At 39.9% G+C, this 20,449-nt stretch overlaps 1 protein-coding gene across 2 annotated transcripts in view; it reads right to left on the bottom strand.

The window, feature by feature from the left end:
- Positions 1–20,449, bottom strand: part of wasf1 (WASP family member 1) — a 51,663-nt gene that overhangs the window by 5,315 nt on the left and 25,899 nt on the right. For both annotated transcript variants that reach the window (XM_078275233.1, XM_078275235.1), the window contains exons 4-7: positions 13,538–13,691; positions 11,950–12,067; positions 2,367–2,423; positions 1,363–1,526 (exon numbers count right to left, since the gene is read on the bottom strand). In XM_078275233.1, coding sequence (XP_078131359.1) covers positions 1,363–1,526; positions 2,367–2,423; positions 11,950–12,067; positions 13,538–13,691 — 493 coding nt within the window. The remainder of the gene's footprint in view (positions 1–1,362; positions 1,527–2,366; positions 2,424–11,949; positions 12,068–13,537; positions 13,692–20,449) is intronic.

Below are 20,449 nucleotides of genomic sequence, written 5' to 3'. Positions count from 1 at the left end.
ATGGTTCCCTACAATCCCGATCTAGGAGGTAGAATATCCATTTCACGAGAAAAAAGTAAAGATGCGAGAAAAGTGATTAAAAAAATTTACAGTATATGATTTTGCGTAGCAGAGCTTTTGCTTTTTCTTATCCTGTAAATCATCTTACAGGATGAAGATGATTTACCCCCAGGTTGGAAACTATTATAATTGATTGGATGTAAATGTTCCAAGCCATTACACAGAGGTGGTGTAAAGGCTAATGTGGTGCATGTAGGGTACAGTCTACTTACTCCCAATCAAAAAAATGTGTTAAAGTAAACATCTTTTCATGTTCAATGCTGTATTTATGAAGCAAAGTTCAAGGTCGGAGGTAATTAAGAAACAAGCTTGTTGAAGTTATTTTTTGAGGATAAATGAGATCAACATTCACACTTTGAACAATTATAAAAAAAAATAGAGATGACATGATGTTTCTCAGTGAGTCTGTGGACCCAGCATCTGATGTAGAAATTTAACACAGGAAAAATGTAATGAAATACAGAAAGTAGCATCATATAAGGCTGTATCACGCTCCACTTTGGCTCAGATCAAGGCAAACAAATCTATTCTTCTACAATGGATTAAGTTACTCGTAGACAATTACAGTTCATCTGCTTCTTTCTGTATCTGGCATCAGTTTTATATATTTTTTATTTTTGAGCAAAAATGTGAACGTGCCTCAGCTTTAAAACCAATTTGAACGATGCCTCCTAAGTACTGCTGGGCTGTTCTCATGGTCCAGGCGAGTCTGTCCATCACAAACTCTGGCTATTTGCTCATAACATTAAGGAGCATTTATTCACAACCATCTATATGTGCTGACACTGCCGTTTTCTTCCTCATCGATACTTGGAGAAAAGACTTTATGTCATTGTCAGCTATTCATGGCACTGACAAATCAAAGAAAACCACTAATTTGCATAAAATCTTTTCTGACTGGCAGCGAAGTTACTGAATATGAGTGGCATTGGAGCTTTGAGGCACAATAAACGTGATTACAACTGTGATGATGAAGTGTACATTGCAAGAACTCGTTCTCTGTGGAGTGGGCACAATTTATTATATCCTGCTGACAAAGAAGTATCCAGTCAGTATTTTTGAAGCTCATTGATATTTTAAACTAGAAGTCATACATTCTGTATATCCATGGTTACCAGCTTGTTAGTCCCATCATTCGACACTTGCTGGTAACTCTTAACTGGCTATATAGCACTGACTTTCATAGATGAAGAAATTGTAATTGTATGCCTAGAGGTAGATCTAAAGGCTGGTCTTTGAGAATTTTGGTCTAGTTACAACCAATTTTCCAACTCTGAGATGAGTGAAGCCACCTTTACATACCTGTTGTCGTGGTAACCTGCAGATCCGTTGGGCTCTCTGTGTTTGTCGTCAGGTACGTCTTGGGCGAGCTCTGCGCCCAGTGCCAGTTTCTGCCACTCCTTCTTACGATCGTGAGGCGCCCGCGGTATCTTCTCCGGCTCCGGAAGACGGTCTATCGCCTTCATCTTCGGTAAGCAGGGTGTTTGGTGGGGGTCAAAATGGGATGATGGTGATGATGGTGTGGGAAGAAAAGGATTAGAGGGAAGAGGCAGGTGAGGAGATGTGGGAGAATCAAATGGAGGACGAATCCACAAGAGATGGTTTGTGGTTGGAGAAAAAGAAAAGGAGACAAGAGGGAGAGAGAAAAGATAACAGATTAGCTGTTAAATACATATTATTTGTGACAAACAGTGACTGCCTGTTACACACTATAACAACAGGCATAGGTGACAAATTAAAAGTAAAAAGAGAAACCTGAGTAAAAGAAGCATTTTATGACAGTCCACACACACAACATAGCATAACATTTAAACATGGATCTATGTTGCCCCCCCCGGATTTTCACTATTTACTGATGCTAAATGCTGCTACACCCTCTTTTTTTTTTTAACTGTACACATGTGCCACATAAATATACCAACGCCTCCCTCAAATAATTCTCTTTCATTTTACACTTCTATTCGTTCATACTTCTATTCCTCTTAATCTATGGGCGATGAAGACTTTTCAAATAGGCAGTGTACTGAATTAGCTCTCTGAAGACACAACTCGTTTAAAGAAATACTGTCGTACAAGCTTGGGAACAGGGAGTGCTCATTGACCGACTTGGACCAAATCAAAGTATATATTACTGAAGCATGTAACTGAGAAAGTTGTAACGGAGTGACAATTTGAAAATGTTTTTACATATTTACTCAGGTCTTTCAACAAACATCACTCCCTGCCACCCAGACTTCAGCATGACAGACTCAACACACACACGGTTGTAAAGAAACTGAATTTTAAATCACTGTATTTTCACATACCTGCCCTGGAAGGTCTAAGTACCTATAGACCTGATCATACATGCGGGGGTCCTGCAACTATAAGAACAAAAACAAAAACCACAAGAGAAGCACCGAGGGTGAGGGGAGGGGGGTTAAAAAAAATCAACACAGCACAGGATTGAGCACAACACCGCTGCACACAGTCAACAGGGACAAAAACAGAGCGGGCAGTGAGAGAAGGTGGGACAAAGGGGAAAGAGGGAAAAGAAAAGTGCTGTTAAACAGAAAATGACAACACATGGCACAGCTCGGGGGACGTCACAATGCAGGTAGGACGCACACACACACACACACACACACACACACACACACACACACACACAGGTAGAAAGAGAGAGATATCACTGGAATGGGAGGATATACTACAAAGGTGTGTTTTAACATGTGGGAAAAAACTTTGAAACCTTGCAAAACAAACACACACGCACACTCAAGTCAACTCAAAATAATACATAACAGGTTAAAGCACAACAACAACACAGCAACTAAATACTGATGTGAATGAATCAGTTTAGTAATCCTGATCCACTTGCATTCATATTAGAACATAATATGCAATCATGACACACAATTCAATTAAAACACATTTTCTAAAATATTATAAGTGTTATTCTATATCTCTGTTACTGTCAACAAATCCCATGAAAAGACAAAAACCAGCAATGTGTGAGCAATTCTTTCTGACTTCCCTAGTCTGCCTGTGGCACTCAGCCTCAGGCCCTCTGTTTTTATACTAAAGATATATAAATCTAAAAAACAGGTTACAAATTTATAGTTTCATTTTTAAAAAAAAGGGCTAAACACAACAGCTGGGCACTGTAGATTTCAGCAAACGGAAGTAGTGCCTTTGTTAGGGAATATTTTTAGGTATATGTGGGATTATTTTTGAAATAAAACTACAGAGCCCATGTTCATTGTAATGAAGGAGCATGCACATCGTGTCTCAACAATGGAGCTCTATGGCACAGCGGAATAAGATACATCATTCTTTGGGTACACAGACACTACTTGTCAGTAGAATCAATATATTGTTGGTTTTAGTCTTTTCATGGGATTTGACAATAAGAACAATACAGAATATTGCCATATTTATCCTTTAAGTGTAGGTCATTATAAAATCAGGTATTAAGCAAGCTATAGTACAGTTCACATTCTACAAACTGCCTTTACACAAACATATAAAAAATTCCCAGTTGGCTTTCTAACTTCTGAGGAATCAAACAATAATTGCAATCCTATTTCTAATAGCAGAAACACAATACAGGTTGTTTGTATGTATGTGGTGGTGTATTTTGTGTGTGTGTGTGTGTGTGTGTGTGGGGTGTGTGTTGGTCTTGAAATGAAACATGCTGGCTGATTCAACACAACGTGGGTTGTGGTTAGCATCTCCTCTGCTTTGGCTAAATTATGTTGATTTTACCATCCACTGCTGTGGCCAGGCCCTGAGAGCGGGTGTGGGAATAAATCCTAATGGTAATGCACAGTCATTAGGTTCTGATCATCATGGCCCATTACCCCTGATGAGGTATTGGCCGAGGGGAAGCCTCTGCGCACACACACACACACACACACACACACACACACACACACACACACACAACCGCCTCCTACTCTGCTCCAGCACATTTATATATCTGGGCTGACAAACTGAATATCATTTAATCCAAACATGAAACAGCAATGCTCCCTGACAACACTGTCTGCTGAGGCAGAAGGCGCTGCATCAGAAGGTCAAATACTTTAACTTATCGTCCTCTGCCATTTTCCAAACTGTGCAGAACCTCAGAATATCTGCAATTTCTGGAAGATTAGTTTTAGTATGACTAACCTCTTACTTCTTGAAAGGTTTGCAGTTACCATGTCTATAGTATTTAAAAAAGCATTACAGAGCACATTTGCACACAAAAAATAAGTGAACATACTGCAATACTACTTTATAGACTATTATTATGGGGTTTTGGTTTGATTGATGTTACAATGAGGAATGACAGGAAGGAGAGCTGGTAGACAGATAAAAGGGCAAGAAAACGCATAACACATAATGCAACCAGACAACCATCTGTCCAACAGAGAGCATCACAGAGTGACGGATTTAATGCAGCAACGTGAATGTGACAACAACAGAGTAAACAAGGGAGGGAGGGAGGGTACTCTGCGTTTGTAGATGAGAGAAAATGAGAAACAGTGCCTCTCTGCGTGTGCATGCACGTGTTTGTCACAGCCGTTATAAATGTGGCTAATTTCAGAGGGCTGTGCGGCTCCGCTAGGTCATCATCCTTCATCTGAATGGACCACCACTGGCAGAGAAAGTGTCTCTGTGTAAGCACTGCGAGTGTGTGTAATACACCAGTTATAGATTTATGTTATGTGCAGAATACATTCTGTCTGTGCACAAATTCATACTTCTTTAGGTGTGTACCTGTGTGTGTCTCTCTGCATGTTTGTGTGAATGTTCAACGTGACAGAGTCAGCAGAACTGTGGCTATTTAACTGGGTAAATAACCCCCACAGGGAGGCCTGCAGAGGCACACGGCAACTGGACCACCCTGCTGCTGACAATAACAAAAACCCCTCACACAATACACACATTTCTGCTGCTGTTGATCTATTGGATTTGGGTTGTACAGTAATTATCTGAGGCTACTGATTTTACTGATGAATGTAATAAAATAATCATCAAAACTGCAAATATGCGTCTGCAGCTATTATGATTTTATCTCTCTAACAAAGAGGAAGTTAGTTTGACCACTGACCCATACTGGCAGGGCAGACAAGTCATCTAAAGAGTGCTCTCATTCCAAAGAAATGTGCAGTTAATTCCACGATCACCTAGCGTGTGAGTTGTCTTGCTGTTAGTGAAATGTCTATTCCATGGCTGTGTCCCAAATTCCTTATTTTCACCGTATCTACAGTACCTACTTCATAGATACTATTGTTAAACTGACATGCAGACAGGTGTTTATTTGGAATTTTAAAAATGATCTACCATTTTATTTCAGGTTTGGCTGAGACTAGACATACATAAATAAATGAATGAATGATTTTTTAAATAATTAAACAAACAGGACATCGTTTTATTTTCTAGCCATAAACAGCAATGTAATTCAAAGCAACTGAGCTTTGCTTATTTTTTATATTTTTTGCAAACTTAAATGATGGTTGATTCCATGGACTTTTGCAAAGTGTATTGGCCACTACTGTCTGCATGTATGGCACTGGTGCCAACCAGATTACCTTCAGTTGGAATTCTATGTACAGTAATGCAGCATTCAAATTAAGTCCAACAATGTCCCCTTTTTGGAGGATTACTGATAAGACTCCGTATCTCCTATTACTAGAGCAGAACTGGGATGCAGTCCGGACAGGTAAATACTGGAGGCTTGTTAGTTGTTAGGGTGGAGGCGGGGACCTCTCTTGTCCACAGCAAACCAGAGGGAGAGTGGATAGAGGGGGTAGAGTGAGGGAGGGCTGCAGGCTACCGCGCGGGGAGCAGATGCTGGTGGAGGGGGGAGAAGGGAGAAGCTCTTACCTCTGGGGGAGTGAGGAAGGGAGGAGGGGTTTCACATAGGACTCTTATAAGGCCATTGGGACACACAAGATAAGGCATTTCCAGCTGCACAGAGTTAGACCAGGTTTCAGAAAAGAGAACGTGAAGAAAAAGTTAAGAGAAGACAGAGGAAGAGGGATCCTAAAGCAGTATTTTTACAATTTCTTTTTAACATGACACAATTCGGTAGCACTAACACAGCACGCATGTTCAGCTGTCTTCATGTGGCTAAAAATAGCTGACATTATCACATACTTTGAGTGTTAAAGTTGTTTTAATTAACATGTATGGTACACCCACACATTATTTTAATGTAAGTCAGTCTTTTAGCAGAAATGGGAGCAATACTGCAAATGCAATGGCAAACTTGATCTAATGCCTGACTTTCATTAGCTGCTTTTGTACCTGCAATGACAAGCTAACAAAAACTTGTTGCGCTAGCTTGCAACAACGAGATAATTACAGTAGGTATGCCAAAAGCACACTGGCTGAAAAGCTCTTGTCGTAAAGTTTACTAACACAGCATCCTGTCCACTTTCATAGCTCATAAGAAACCATCTTTCTGGCACGTTGCACCATCTACATCTAGTTTGACAGCGATCCAGTTTGGAATCACCGCATTTTCATATCTGTTTCTTGGAGCAAAGCATGTGGTGCAGGCCCTTTAGCATGTACGCATGACTGAACATGCCCTCCCATCGACTGTGCATTATTTAAACTTTGTGTGTATATATATATATATATATATATATATATATATATATATATATATTTATTAAGATTTTTTAAGATGATGTTTTGGGCATTTATTAGACAGGACAACTGAAGTCAGGAAAGGGGAGAGAGGGGAAATAACATGCAGCAAAGGGCTGCAGGTCGGAATTGAACCTGCGGCCTCTGTGCATGGGGCGCATGCTCTATCAGGTGAGCTACACAGGCATGAGCCCTGCATGATTTAAACTTTGTGTGATCTTGCTCAGAACTGTCGCTGTCATTTTTCTGCAGCCTGATCAATGTAGGAGAACATACCAAAAGTTAATTTAGTGAATACATTTCTTTGCTTACATGCAAATTGCTGCTTTAATGAGGTGTTGTGCATATAATCTTAATTACGTTAAGAATATTTCTCAATGCTCATGCGTGTTATTAAAGCAAAAACAAATCTGCTGTTGAAATCATTAGAGAGCCTCTCTCTCATTTGGGCTGCCTGCCACATGCTTATCTGTAATTGTAATAGGTCGAACTGGAGTTGGCTGAAATAATTAATATGCATATTCTGTTGGAGGAAGATATGATATTTGTAAACATGACTTTTAACTTTAAAGATATGCTCAGTGCGCTGTGTTTCACTAATGAAAGTTTAGGCCACAGTTGCCGGGGCATCACGATGAAAGGTCAATCAAATGCTCTATTTATTTGCATGTGGTGTCTGAGCAATAACCAATCTGCACATGCAGCTCCAATTGTGTGATTTTTCTGAGGAGGGGTTGGGCAACTTAACATTTGAAATGTGTATGTGTGTTACTGTATACATCTTTAGAATAAGGATGAAACAAAGTGTAGGCAAATGTTTTTATTGGGATTTCTTGTCATGATATTTACAGCAGCTTTTGGCTCTGGTCTAGAAATCGTTGATGCTCTTGCCAGGCACATTATTATAAAGCACACCCCACCATATTCTCCTTAAAGATTGCTACTAGCTGACACATTCCTCACGTCAGACTTTTATCCTTCGAAGATCGAAGCACTTCTTTGTCAATAAAAGGTTCTACTTACGAGCAAAGAACAATATGTAGCATCCACTCCCCTAATCATGAACCCTGATAGTGAAGACTTTTCTGATGCACCTTTTTGAAACTTCCATACAAGTGTGCAGAAGGACATCTTGCATGACTCGGGTGAGTATACACATTTATTTTCTGAGTGGTCGTTGTCAAATAATTATGTAAACAGAAATTCTGGTTTTGTAATTGTCTGGTTTATACTTAACATCAGATATTGGCATTGCAAATTTAACACCTTGTCATTTGGTACTTTGACTTTCAAATTTAAATTGGGGTCAGTCACCTGTGAAAATGTGGGGGGAAAATATGTGGCTCGTCAATTAATCAAGCTATCTCATTAACGTTCAATAATGGACGCCCACTGGTTTTAATGAGGACTGGCAGCAGTTTTTTTTTTGACAGGAAAACATCCAGAATATATACTACTTCTGGACAGGGGTGGGAATCTCTTGGCACCTCACGATTCAATTCTGATTCAGAGGCCAACGATTCGATTTTAAACTAGATTATCGCTGCATCTCGATGCAACAATTTTTGTATGTACATTTCCATGCGTGATTTAAAAAAATATACATATAAATCTGAGTTTGCTAATCACTTCCTAGACAAAGCTTAGTTTTTGACATATGACACAGTAATCTTCCATGTCAGAGGCTCAGTCATGTTTAACTGGCTTCTTAAAACATGAAACATGAGGTGGTCAGATGTAATGTGATAAAGTAGATAAACAGCCTATATGTGTTTTGCCTAATTATTTTATGTATGTCTTATTAGATCATGTGTATATATATAAAATTTAAATTTTTTTTTTTACTTTTGGCCATTTTTGTGTTTTGTTTTTTTCTGTACTCTTGCCTAAACTCTAAGTTGTTGTCCATTATCACATCCTCTTTCAGTCACTCTGTTTTCTGATTTGTACATGTCTGGAGACAGTAACTTTTATCATCGAATCGTTCTAGAGAGAATCGCGATGCATCTAAGAATCAATTATTTTTCCCATCTGTACTTCTGGACAAGTGTACGAAATAGAAAGAAAAACGCTTCATTTTAATGTCAATATATTCCATAATGATTATAAGGCGTTTCCAGCTGCCTGCGAGTGCTATAATAAGACAGGAGTAGGAGAGGCAGAGCCAAAGGGGCTTCTCCACAGGGGATCCAGTCGCTAGAGACAAACCTCGATGTAGTTTGGACTCAAACATTGATCTCAAAGAGAGGCAGCAATGGTTTCTTCTCTTTTCTCCTCAGTCCCTGGGACTTACCTCTCACTCTCTCTGTCTCAGCACATAGTCGACTGTACTGCTAATCCACTGAGGATGAGGCTAACACAGGAGCTAATGAGATTAAGACACTGTAGGCCTCTTTCCCTTCTCTCTGCCCTGTGCTTTCCATTTATCACTGGCTGCTAATCTTTGTGTGCCTGTGTGTAGCGTAGTAATGTGGTTTCAGACCAACTATTATTAGTGATGTGACTCAGTAAGAAAATGGCTAATGACTGAATAAGATGAAGTAGAGGATAAAGCATTTTAATTCTCATAACAGAGATCTATTTTCTGTGATGTAGGATACAATCCAGAGCACTGACACTTGAGGAAAAGTTGCTTGGGAACAGGACTGGTTTTAAGTGAAGAAAAGCGGTATTACACATCTATATACTTGTACTGTTAAAACTGTACGATCTATCACAAATGCTCTCGTTGACACTTCGCTCATCGAGTCATTCGATCTGGTCCTTTGACACTCTGGGCTAAAATATTTGATTTGTTGTCTTTTCTCTCAAGTGTAAGAAGAAACTTTGACCTGAACCCATGACCTGTCTTTCCCCATACACCAGAGAAAATCAATTACTTTTGCTCCTTGCTGGAAGGCATCCAAACCTCAAGGGCCACTGTATCAAGATTTAAAGAGTCAGCTACACAATGCTAGAGTTTGCTTAAAACATAATCATGATCTAAATGTATCAAACATGTCAAGAACTCTTTTTTATTTTTTGATTATTGATCATTTACATCATAAATCATAATTGCCATGTATGTTCATCTACACTGTTTTGTTTATTTATTTATTTTCTAACCTTCCTTTTTAATTTTTTTTTTAAAAACCTTTTTAAATGTGACCTAGGACCTGAGAGAAGATCCGTTGGAGACGATTTGTAATTTACTGCCATTCATTATGTCCAACATGCAGTATACAGTATATAATCACAAGTTGGGAACGTTTAAACATCCTTGATAACAAGGCTTGGTGAGAATTCCAGATTATTGTTAGATAACAATTTCATTGTTGTGCTTGTGACTTTACATACATATGCCATATCAGGATATATGTTGATATCTAAATATGTTCTTATTTGTATTGCCTTATGCCCTGCCGTAGCTAATAATGTAAAGTTGCAAAGAAAAAAGTAAGATGAGCTGGAGAGAAAGAGTAAGAGTGGAGACAGATGGAGGAGAGGGAAAGTGAGGCAGAACTGGAACATTGTCTGTCACGGAACAAAATATGTTGGCAGCCAATCTCAGATAGCGTCACGCTGACTGACAGGTGGCACAGTCCGTCAGGTCCTCGACACTGCAGCTGCATGGTGGATCATAGTCGATTTAGATCTGTTTAAGCATTTGTCTGTGCATTTCCATGCCTATGTGTGAGTTAACAATGGTAAAACAGGCATTATAAAGTTTAGAAGCAAAAATGATTTAATATCTGTAATCATCTGGTGAAATAATAAGGTGGAGTACAAAGAGTCTACAAACACACACACACACACACACACACACACACACACACACTTTATAAACATTGTGACTGAGAGGCACAGTGAGATGATGTGGCAGAACCACTCAATGAGCTAAATGATGACATGTAAATCTATCAATGATTCATACATTACATTGAGTGAGTGAGTGAGTGAGTGAGTGAGTGAGTGTGTGTGTGTATAACTTTCATTTTTCATCCCTCACCCTTTCAATGGCTGATTCTGCATGCTTTACACACACACACACACACAATTCCACAATGGTAATGCAAACCAACAGATATGTGTGCATAATTCCTTTAATCCATCCTGCTCTCCCTGTGAATGTCCTCTAGGCCTTACCATGAGGTCTGTCTAACTGCCAGTGTGGTGAAGAGGGGAAATGAACATGGCTTTACAAACTCAGCCCACCCGGGGCTTTAATTAGAATGAAATCATTGGAATGAGCTACAAGCAGTCATATCAACCTTACCCTCTGAAGCAAATAAGGTCTGTCTGCTGTTGCAAATGAGCTTTCACTTAAACATCCATGCATGTTTTATTACACTATCATAAACACGATGAATGCTAAACCAGAAAACCTCAAATAAATATCCTTAATTTTACCAACTAATTATTGGCTGAACTCGCCCTCTGTCCTTTCTGCGCCCACTGCCACAATCATTAAAAACCTTATAACCAACTAAATATATCCTCTTCATTCACACGATCCCTCAGTGGAAAATAACTCTTTTTATTCCTCATTGAAATTACTGTAATAAGCTGTGATTGACTGTGAGGAGGCAAAATGTGGAGCACGCCCTGCTTCCCAAGCAGGGAAATGCAAGCTGGTGCTGATTAGAGCTCCTGGTGCTGAGAGTAGGAAACCCCTCTATTTTGAGTAAAGGGGGGTGGGGGTTGTCACAGCTCTGCATTTGATTTGGGAGAGGGGCTTTCTATGGATGTAAGAGCCCCTACATTTCTGTGTCTCTGTGTGCATAAAAATCTGATGGCATTCCATGTGAAGTTACGTGGGTCTGTATGTATGTGTAGAGGCAGAGAGATGGCACACAGTACGGTGGCAAGTGAACAGCAGATGCTCCTATTAATTAGATTTAATGATCACACAAGTAATAACTAAGAGGGTTGACTGTGGCAAGAGTTGATTCATCGATTAGTGGTGGCTAATTAATGCATTAGGCTACATGGTCTGAAGCCAGGCCTGTGAATCTATCAGTGAATCACCCTGTCAGTTAATTCAAGCAGAGCATATCAACCTGTATCTGTGGAGACTACAGGAAGCCTCTTGTTCACTCCCACTTCATGTCTAACTACTCGCTCACCTTAGTGTGCATGTGCTCAAAACCCACTGCTCATCACAAACACCTCGATCTATTGCAGCAACCAAAGAACCAGCACAGTCCTGAATTGTTGCATGAAGAGAAAGTAAATTGAACTGTCCACTGCCACGATCCTGTGCTTGTGATTGTTCAGACATACCTTCTGTTTCCGCCTCTCCTTCCTCTTGTCCTCTGTATCCTGCAGCATCTTCTCTCTCCACAGGTCAAAGAAATAGGACGGATTGGTGTAGAACTTCAGACCCTCCTTCCCATCGTCCCTGCAGATGGACAAGAGAAACCAAGAAATCTCGTTACAATTTGGTTGGCACGCTTGAGAAGTAGTTTTCTTTCATTTGAGAAGCTAAATAATTACCTTTTTAAAGAAAAGTAAATATTTATGTATAGGACTGAATGGCACAAAAATGGGTATATCAGGGTTCCCTTCAGAATCAGAACACTAAAAAATCTTGACACTAAAAACAAATTCAAAGTAATATTGGGTGTATCATAACCATGCAGAGGTCCTAACTTGAACTTACCTGCCTTCAGCCAGTGTCAGCCATGCTTAGGGAGGCAATCATTTGATCATTTGATGATGACACCAATAAGATCAAGAATATATGAAAAGGAAAAAGCTTCAAAAGGCAACAGTGGAAATGTAATGATATGCAACACAACAAAGGAATGGAAATATAATTCAACAATGGGATAGAGAAAGGGTGTAGAAGGAGGTACTGTAATGTGTGTGTGTGTGTGTGTGTGTGTGTGTGTGTGTGTGTGTGTGTGTGTGTGTGTGTGTGTGATGGAGGGACTGTTAGGAAATGAAGTGTGTGTGTGTACTGCGGGTAGTAGTTGAGTGTTTGTGTAAGTCATTATGAATGGCATTCACTCTGTGTATATTTAAAGTGTGTGTGTGTGTGTGTGTGTGTGTGTGTGTGTGTGTGTGTGTGTGTAAGATAAAACCTTTACATTTGTTTTTTACCAACACCCCCTCTGCTCCCACTTCCTTTTCCTCTCATCTTTCTGCCTTTCCTTTTACATCACGCTTACTTCTCTCTCTCTTTCCGACTCATAAAATCATAGACCTTGGGGAGTTCCATTTCTTTACCATATCCCTGGTGTTTCATTGCACCCCATTGTTCGTACACTCTGCAGGTCAAAGGTCACAACAGTAGGTCACGGCGCAGTGAATGTGTCCAGACGGCTCACTTTAACGCTTTTGCGTGCGGAGAGACAGCAGAGTGGATGGGGAGATGTCCCAGGAAGACTCCTGGTGTGATGTGTGGACAGGAGAAGAATGCTCTTGCTCATGCTCATGCTCATGCATGTTTAAACTGTGTCCCATTCCATATTAATTAGAGCTAAAGCAATTAGTTGATGAATCATGTGACAAAAATGAATCAGCAATAATTTCAATCATTGATGGGTTGTTTGAATTATAGGTCAAGCAAAAATGCTGGTTCTTGCTTCTGAAATGTGATTATTTCCCGCTTTTCTTTGTCTTATATGATTATTAAGAGAATACAGACATTTTACCAAAAATCCAGTTTGAAGGCATCACCTTGGACTCGCAGAATTTGTGACAATTTATAGGCCAAGAAATTAACCGATTAATCAAGAAAATAATCGTCTTTCTCTCATGGACACACTAGTAGAGCAACATTTCTCTATAAAAGTTACTTGATAAAGTTTTTCTAAAAACCATAAATACCCAGAGAACACCAGACCCCATTTGGCTGGATTCAGACCTGTAGGGCGTGAGGATGTTGAGGGGTGGCGGCTGCTCGCATGTCTGGAAGGTCTCCTGCAGTGGGACAGGCAGCGACGTGCGGTCAAACAGCTGCTGGTCCTGAATGGTGGAACTCCTGAAAGCCTTCCTCATGGTAATGTCCTGAAGAGACACTACGGAAGGGAAGGAAGGATGGAGAGTAAAAGAGAAGAGAAGAGAAGAGAAGAGATGGGGATTACGGTTATTAAATCAGGTTCTTTAAGAAATATGTGATACACGTTGTCGCCAACCAAGATACTCTCACATTTGGCTCCATCTTGTCATTATAATCATCATCAAAAAATGTATGTTGACAACATTACTCAAACAATCACAATCAACATTACGGAGCACTAAACCTTGGGCTAATGCTACATTGCTGTCCTAATTGGCTAATTTCAATTCCCCCCAAAGCAAACCCACACATGACGGCTAAACTAAGCTAGGCTAGGCTCGGGTCGTCTGCCAGAGGCTGTGGGGATAATTCTTTCATTCAGGACAGCGGACATTTTTGGAGGGCAAAAGAAAAACAGGTTGGAGAAATTGTTAAGGGGGAGAGAAAACACAACCGCACTCATGCTAACCCTCAATCTGGTCGTGCCACGTAGAAAACAGCAAGTCTTGGAAAGAAATCCAGAGCGTTGCAAGCAGATCTGAATTTTACATGAGGGAACAACAAATGGATACACTTTACTGCTGCTGAGGAAGACTGAAAAAGTCATGTGGCATATTGAAAAAGGTAGTGTTACAGCCCTCTATTATTAGCCTTTCTACTGTACCACACAAACACACAACAAAATGAGAATCAAATGCTGAACTACAACAGTACAGTAAGTCGATCTCTTAAGCCAAACAAATAGAATAACTGAGTTTAAGGACGTAATTGAATGCTTGTCTTAATCAAATATGACAAACAAAACTATTTTACTTTACGAAGGACAACTACCCCAATCTGATCTTCTACATTGCAGCAGTACAGCTGGGTAATGACTCCCACAGGTTCTCACTGTCATGAAGGACCAGCCCCCTGAGGCACTGAAGTATCATTATTAACAACTATCAGTAAACCAAGGTTTGGTAAGTAACACTATGGGAGAGAGAAAGGAAGCCAGAGAATGCAAGAGGGAGATAATACAACTATATGGACACAACAGAGGCAGGGTGGTGGAAACAGGGATCAGACCGAGGCAGAGTGAAGAGGCACTAAGAGTAATACAAAGAGCAGGAGCTGACAGATAGGAAACATTCACAAGAAATACAGACGAGTAAAAGGCGAGAAGAAGAATGGAATTGAAGAGCGGATTAAACTAACATGGACACATGCGACTAAAGACGGAGTGGTGTAAAAGAAAGCAAGGGAGACAGCAAAACACATTAAAACACAAATGACTTCTGTGAGAAAAACAGAAAGGCATGATGTCCCATGAGAGAATTAGCAGTGACCTGAGAAGAGCCAGAGGGTGGATTAAGGTTTCGGAGACCACGCAAGGGAGAAAATCTAACAGCCATTTCAACAGCAAACACACACAGACAAACACATGCTGTGTACAGTATATTGTTCTAGAGCCACAATGATTAATCGATTAGTTGTCAACTTTTAAATTAAATTCAACTATTTTGATTATCCATTAATTGGTTAAAATAATTTGTTGCGGGAAAGATTATCTCATTCCAGCTTCTTAAATGTGAATATTTTCTAGTTTCTTCACTCCTCTATGACAGTAAAGTGAATATCTTTGAGTTGTGGACAAAATAACACATCTGAGGACATCATGTTGGGTTTTGGAAGACACTGATCAACATTTTTCACTTTTTTTCTGAGATTTTATAGACAACAAGTTCGAAGAACAACTATTCGATTAATCGAGAAAACAATCGACAGATTAATTAACAATCAAAACAATCAGTTAGTTACAGCCCTATATTGTTCTACATTGAACAGAAATAACCACAGGAGAAAAGTGAGAGTGGTCACGGTCTTCTTATGTCCTCCTGCATCATAGAATAAAGGAAAAACTGGTAATAACCTATTTCACAGGAAAACTATGGTATGGTAAGTATGGTAGGTCAAAGTCAAAGTCAAAACATGAAGTTACTCTGTAAACTCAGATGAATGTTTACAGCAGACAGTTTGGGTAATACTTTAACTATTAACTTTTGTTTTCTCTTTCAAATAAGGTTGGTTAACCTGGAGGTTTGTTTTTGGCGATGCTGCAGCATTTCCAGATCTCAGCAATTAACTTAGTTAGTACAACCTTATTAGTGATTAGATCCTAGATCAGCGACATAAGAGGTGACTAATGATAAGAACGTGGGAAAAATCAAAGCCATAGCCAAGGTGGCATACACTGCCCACAGCGATCACAGAGGAGAGAAATGCCAGGGATAAGTGGGAGGAATAGTGATATCTAAGAATTTGAAGTAGATTTATTTTTTCAAGAGCACGGTGTCCTGCCGCCTCAATGCATTTAGGGAGAGCAGAGCGCTGTCAGATGGTGTGTACTGTATGTGCAAAAGCAACAAACAGGAGAGAGGCAGTGCAGAAGTGTGTGTCATGATGAATCTGATGCAGTGAGATGGCTATAAACCTCTGCCAAGCAACACTGAGCACTGAGAGGCACACTGCACTAATCAATGTGGGCAGAAACACAGAAGGGACACACACACACACACACACACACACACACAAATATCTTAGCATGATGTTCTACAGCCTAATTATAAAATGTCACTTATTCAGCTGAAGTACCAATTACCCCCATTTAGTCAAGACATGTCGCTAATGAGAAAAATGTGAGTGGTGTAAGTGTTTGTGAATGAATGAGTAAGTTAGCGTGTGTGTGTGTGTGTGTCAGTTCGTGCAGGTGCAGCAGCAGCCTCTGATCTCAGCCTGTGAAGCTCCTATCAGTAAACCAGTGATGGATAGTTTCTCTCTCCCTCTCATATCTTCTCTTAGACAGATAGCATCTAGCTGAAAACACCCACAACCAAAGAGAGGTGAGAAAGTTCCACACACACACACACACACACACACACACACACACACACACACACTTTAGAAGGCTTTTATCACAGTGTTATTATCACCTGCTTGCTGGTATTCACCAACTATGCTTCTGGATCAACTATAATACGTGTAAATGATACTTTCTGCATACTTGCTGGGGTCTGCATGACTTACATCTTGTCATATGCCAATTTCCCATCGGTCGCCAAATGTTGAGGGTGGCCCAAAAACCATATTATCAGAACCGACATGCTGTTTTTTTGTCTAATCCAACCATTAAAAACACCTGACAATCAGGGTACTTTAACATGTTGATACAAAGAATTCATTCATATCCAATATTGCCGTGAAATAATCCTGCTTGTTGATTTGCAGTATTGCTTAAACACCCAGAGATATTGAAGAGATAACTTCTGCAATATAACTGGTTTCAGAAAATGTACTATACTGTGGATGTATGGTGACATTGCAATATAAACATGACATATACCGTGATATGTCTACCCGGGATTTCCAAAAGAAGCAATGAGCTTGACTCCAATTAAAATCACATCTCCCAGGTAAGTTTTACTATTAACTGAAGTGATGGTAACGGTACAAAACACATATTTAAATTGGATCAAAAAAACTATGTTGCTCTGTAGACATCTGTGCCTGTTCTTTCCTGACTAATAAAGTTGCCCTATTTATGCTTCTACAGAAGCGTTACTTATAAATTAATGTGGGGTCCCACCAATATATCTGTAATGACCAGTCATTGAATGCTTACACAAGCTAAAAGAAAACCAGTGTTCTCCCCTTGATAGCCCACAGACACAGTGGATGGTCACTGAACACATCCTGCTTCATGTTGGTTTACATGTAAACCAGCAACAGTGAACACAACATCTGTGTGCGTGACTCACGAGAGTGTGCCAACATTTTTGGCTGTTCTGTATCCTCTGCTCACCATGCACAGTTGATCACTCACAGGTCTACCTAGCCTCGACCCCCCCCCAATGTCTGACTAAACATTTCGCCCTTGAACGAGGCACATCCCTACATGTGTCACAGCATGTTTTATTCAATGCACTTTGCTCAACTAAATACTACTTGCACTTTACCGTCTTTGTCTGTTTGTTTTTTATTGTAATTGTTCTTCTACTATTTATTTCCTCTTTTATTCAAAATCACCCATTCCTTCACCTAACCCTATGCATAAAGGGGGTTAAAGTATGTAACTACAGTATGTGAGAACCAGAAAGAAAATTAAAAAGTGAATCTCATCTGAACATACTTTTCTGCTAGGGGTCTCTGGGATGTGTGCACATCTGTAAGCCTGCTCATTTGAAATTCTAAATGCTTTTAAGCAAATGACTCATCTTCCCACTTCAGATTACAGTCTTTCCAGTCACATAGGAAAACAAAGACGGTAAATAACAAATTGGAGTTTAGAGAAAAAGAGAAACTTGGCCCTGGATTTATAATATATCTATTATATACTGTATGCACAGGTTCTGCTTTGGTAAGCGATTTAAGTCATGTCAGGAAAGCTTATTTTAATAGACCTTAAGGAGAGACAGGACAACAGAGAGAGATGAAGGGAAGATAACGAGAGGCATGTAACAAGTGCCAGAGAAAATAACATTCAAGGAGGGTAAACAAGCAGTAGAAAAGAAAAACCATGGTAAACAGAGAAATGTAGATAATGAAAGAACAGGATGTCATGTGAGAGACATGAAGAGAAGAAAAGAAAATTGGCAATAGAAGAAGAAACCTCTTATGGAATACAGAAACAGAGACACAGAAGGACTAATAGAAAGAGAAGAAACAGAGAGAGACTATGGAGTACATAAAGAAACCGTTAGAGCCCAGAGGGACTCTGGGTGGCTTTGTGGCCCTCCATAATGGCCTGCAGCCAGTGCGGTGATATAACGGTGTCATTAAATAGGGGATACAGGCCATTAGTTTGGTTGGCTGGAGTGATAGGGGGAAGAGAGCCTGACAGCACACAAATAGCTTCCATGCAAGATGGAGGGAGAGCAGAGATCAATCAGATAGAAGGGAGTGGGCCGGGGTGGACAACAAAGACAGAGGTGTGGGGGGGATGTTAGCAGTCAGGATAGGAGGGGAGGAAGAGGAGAAGGGGAGTGGAGGCCCAAAGGGCAACGTAAGGGACGATACCCTTTAAAGGCTTGAGGGGTGTGGGCAAGGTGAGTGTGCGTGTGTGTGCGTGTGTGTGTGTGTGTGTGTGTGTCAGTTTGAACGTGAATAAATTCATGAGATGAAGCACTATTGACCTCAAGCACTGCACAACCAAGCACTGCACAACCAATGACACTACATACATCACTCCGGCCACTTCTCCATCGCACATCTCCCCGACCTTCAGCTAAACATCTTTCATGCTGTCCACACTGTGCTGTATGCTTTGGACTGATAAAATATCATTCACTTCAGTGTCTGCGCCATGTTTGAATCCTGTAAGTCCACTAATGTGTAGTCTTTTGTGTAGGCGGCCAAACACAGCTAATCTGCACAGACTGATCTGTATTCCCAATACTGAGTCAAGTCACAATTCACCTTACAGTATGTCTGAACTGTGAAAGGAAGATTACATTTAGTTCTTGGGTGTAAAGACACCTGTGTGCCTGTCATAGTTAAGATTATTTCTATAGAATGGGATTTCTTCATATATTGACTGTAACCAAACCTTACTTATATAATACATGGTGTGTAAGCTTTTCAATACAGTAACCAAATACAGTATGTCTTGAATTTAATTATGTATAGTGTTGGAAATCTCCAGGATGTTTATTTTTTTTGTTTATTGACACCACTTTATATAATTCTGCAGTGTTGGCAAATTAATCACTAGCAGCTCAGGTGGCTTTTCTTTATGACCTCTATAAGGTGCCTTATGTTCAACTGAATGGCATGGAATTATTAAACCCCCGTTAAAGCTGGCATATACTGCTATTGATATTCAGCATGACTTAAATGTGCAGCTGAGTTTTTAGTCATAACTTGACAGTAATCCTTTCGTGAATTACTGGTGTCTCAGTTAAAAATCAAAAAGGAAAAAAAGTCTTAAAATATCCTGATGGACACAGTGAGCACTCACCAATAGTGCTTGAAAGATACTGAAATACTATAATCCTTATCATAGTGGTTAATACTGCAGGGTAATTATATAATAAGGTGTCCCGATCTGTTGAGCTTTTACTTCTTCCCAAATCACTTCACTGATGCATTGTTATGTTGTGTAATGAAACCAAGTCATTACAGCTCTGGCTCTTCACTACTGCTTGCTTGCAGTGTTGGTGATTATTATACAGTTAACAATGAAAGGGCTGGATGATCGTTCCAATATGACGATTTATTGGCTGTTCTGTAGTTCACATTTCTCATGGCAAAATTAAGTTACATTTTACTAAAATTCTTCACTTTGGTCATGTCCAAGATCAAAATCAGTTACGGCTAGAAAATTAAAACCTATACTGTATGATTTTATTTTTATTTATCTTTATTGCATGAAAAAGTTTATATAAAATAGAAACTTAGCTGTAAACAGAAACCATTTCCGAGTGTAATCAGTCAGTTGGCCACCAAAAATATTTTTTTGTCATTACATGGTTTAAAGAACTTCAAAGAGGCTTGCGAAAGGTTTTGTGAACAGTATCTGTAAAATACTTATTGTGTGCCCTGTTCTCCTCCATCCTACCCGACCCCCATCCTCCCTATCTTTATCCCTCTACGATCCTGATTTATGGTCCCATCCCTGCCTGAACTCATTCCCCTCTCCTTCACTCCTCCTCATGCCGACCACAGACCCACACAGACAAATTACAAGGCAAGTCATATGCTTGTGCTAAAAGCATACACTGTCAACTGTGTACAGCAGCG

Source organism: Sander vitreus, chromosome 18, assembly GCF_031162955.1.
Source record: "Sander vitreus isolate 19-12246 chromosome 18, sanVit1, whole genome shotgun sequence".
Lineage (NCBI taxonomy): Eukaryota > Metazoa > Chordata > Actinopteri > Perciformes > Percidae > Sander > Sander vitreus.
The sequence above is the reverse complement of the archived record's forward strand: the minus strand, read 5'-3'. Positions and strand labels throughout refer to the sequence as shown.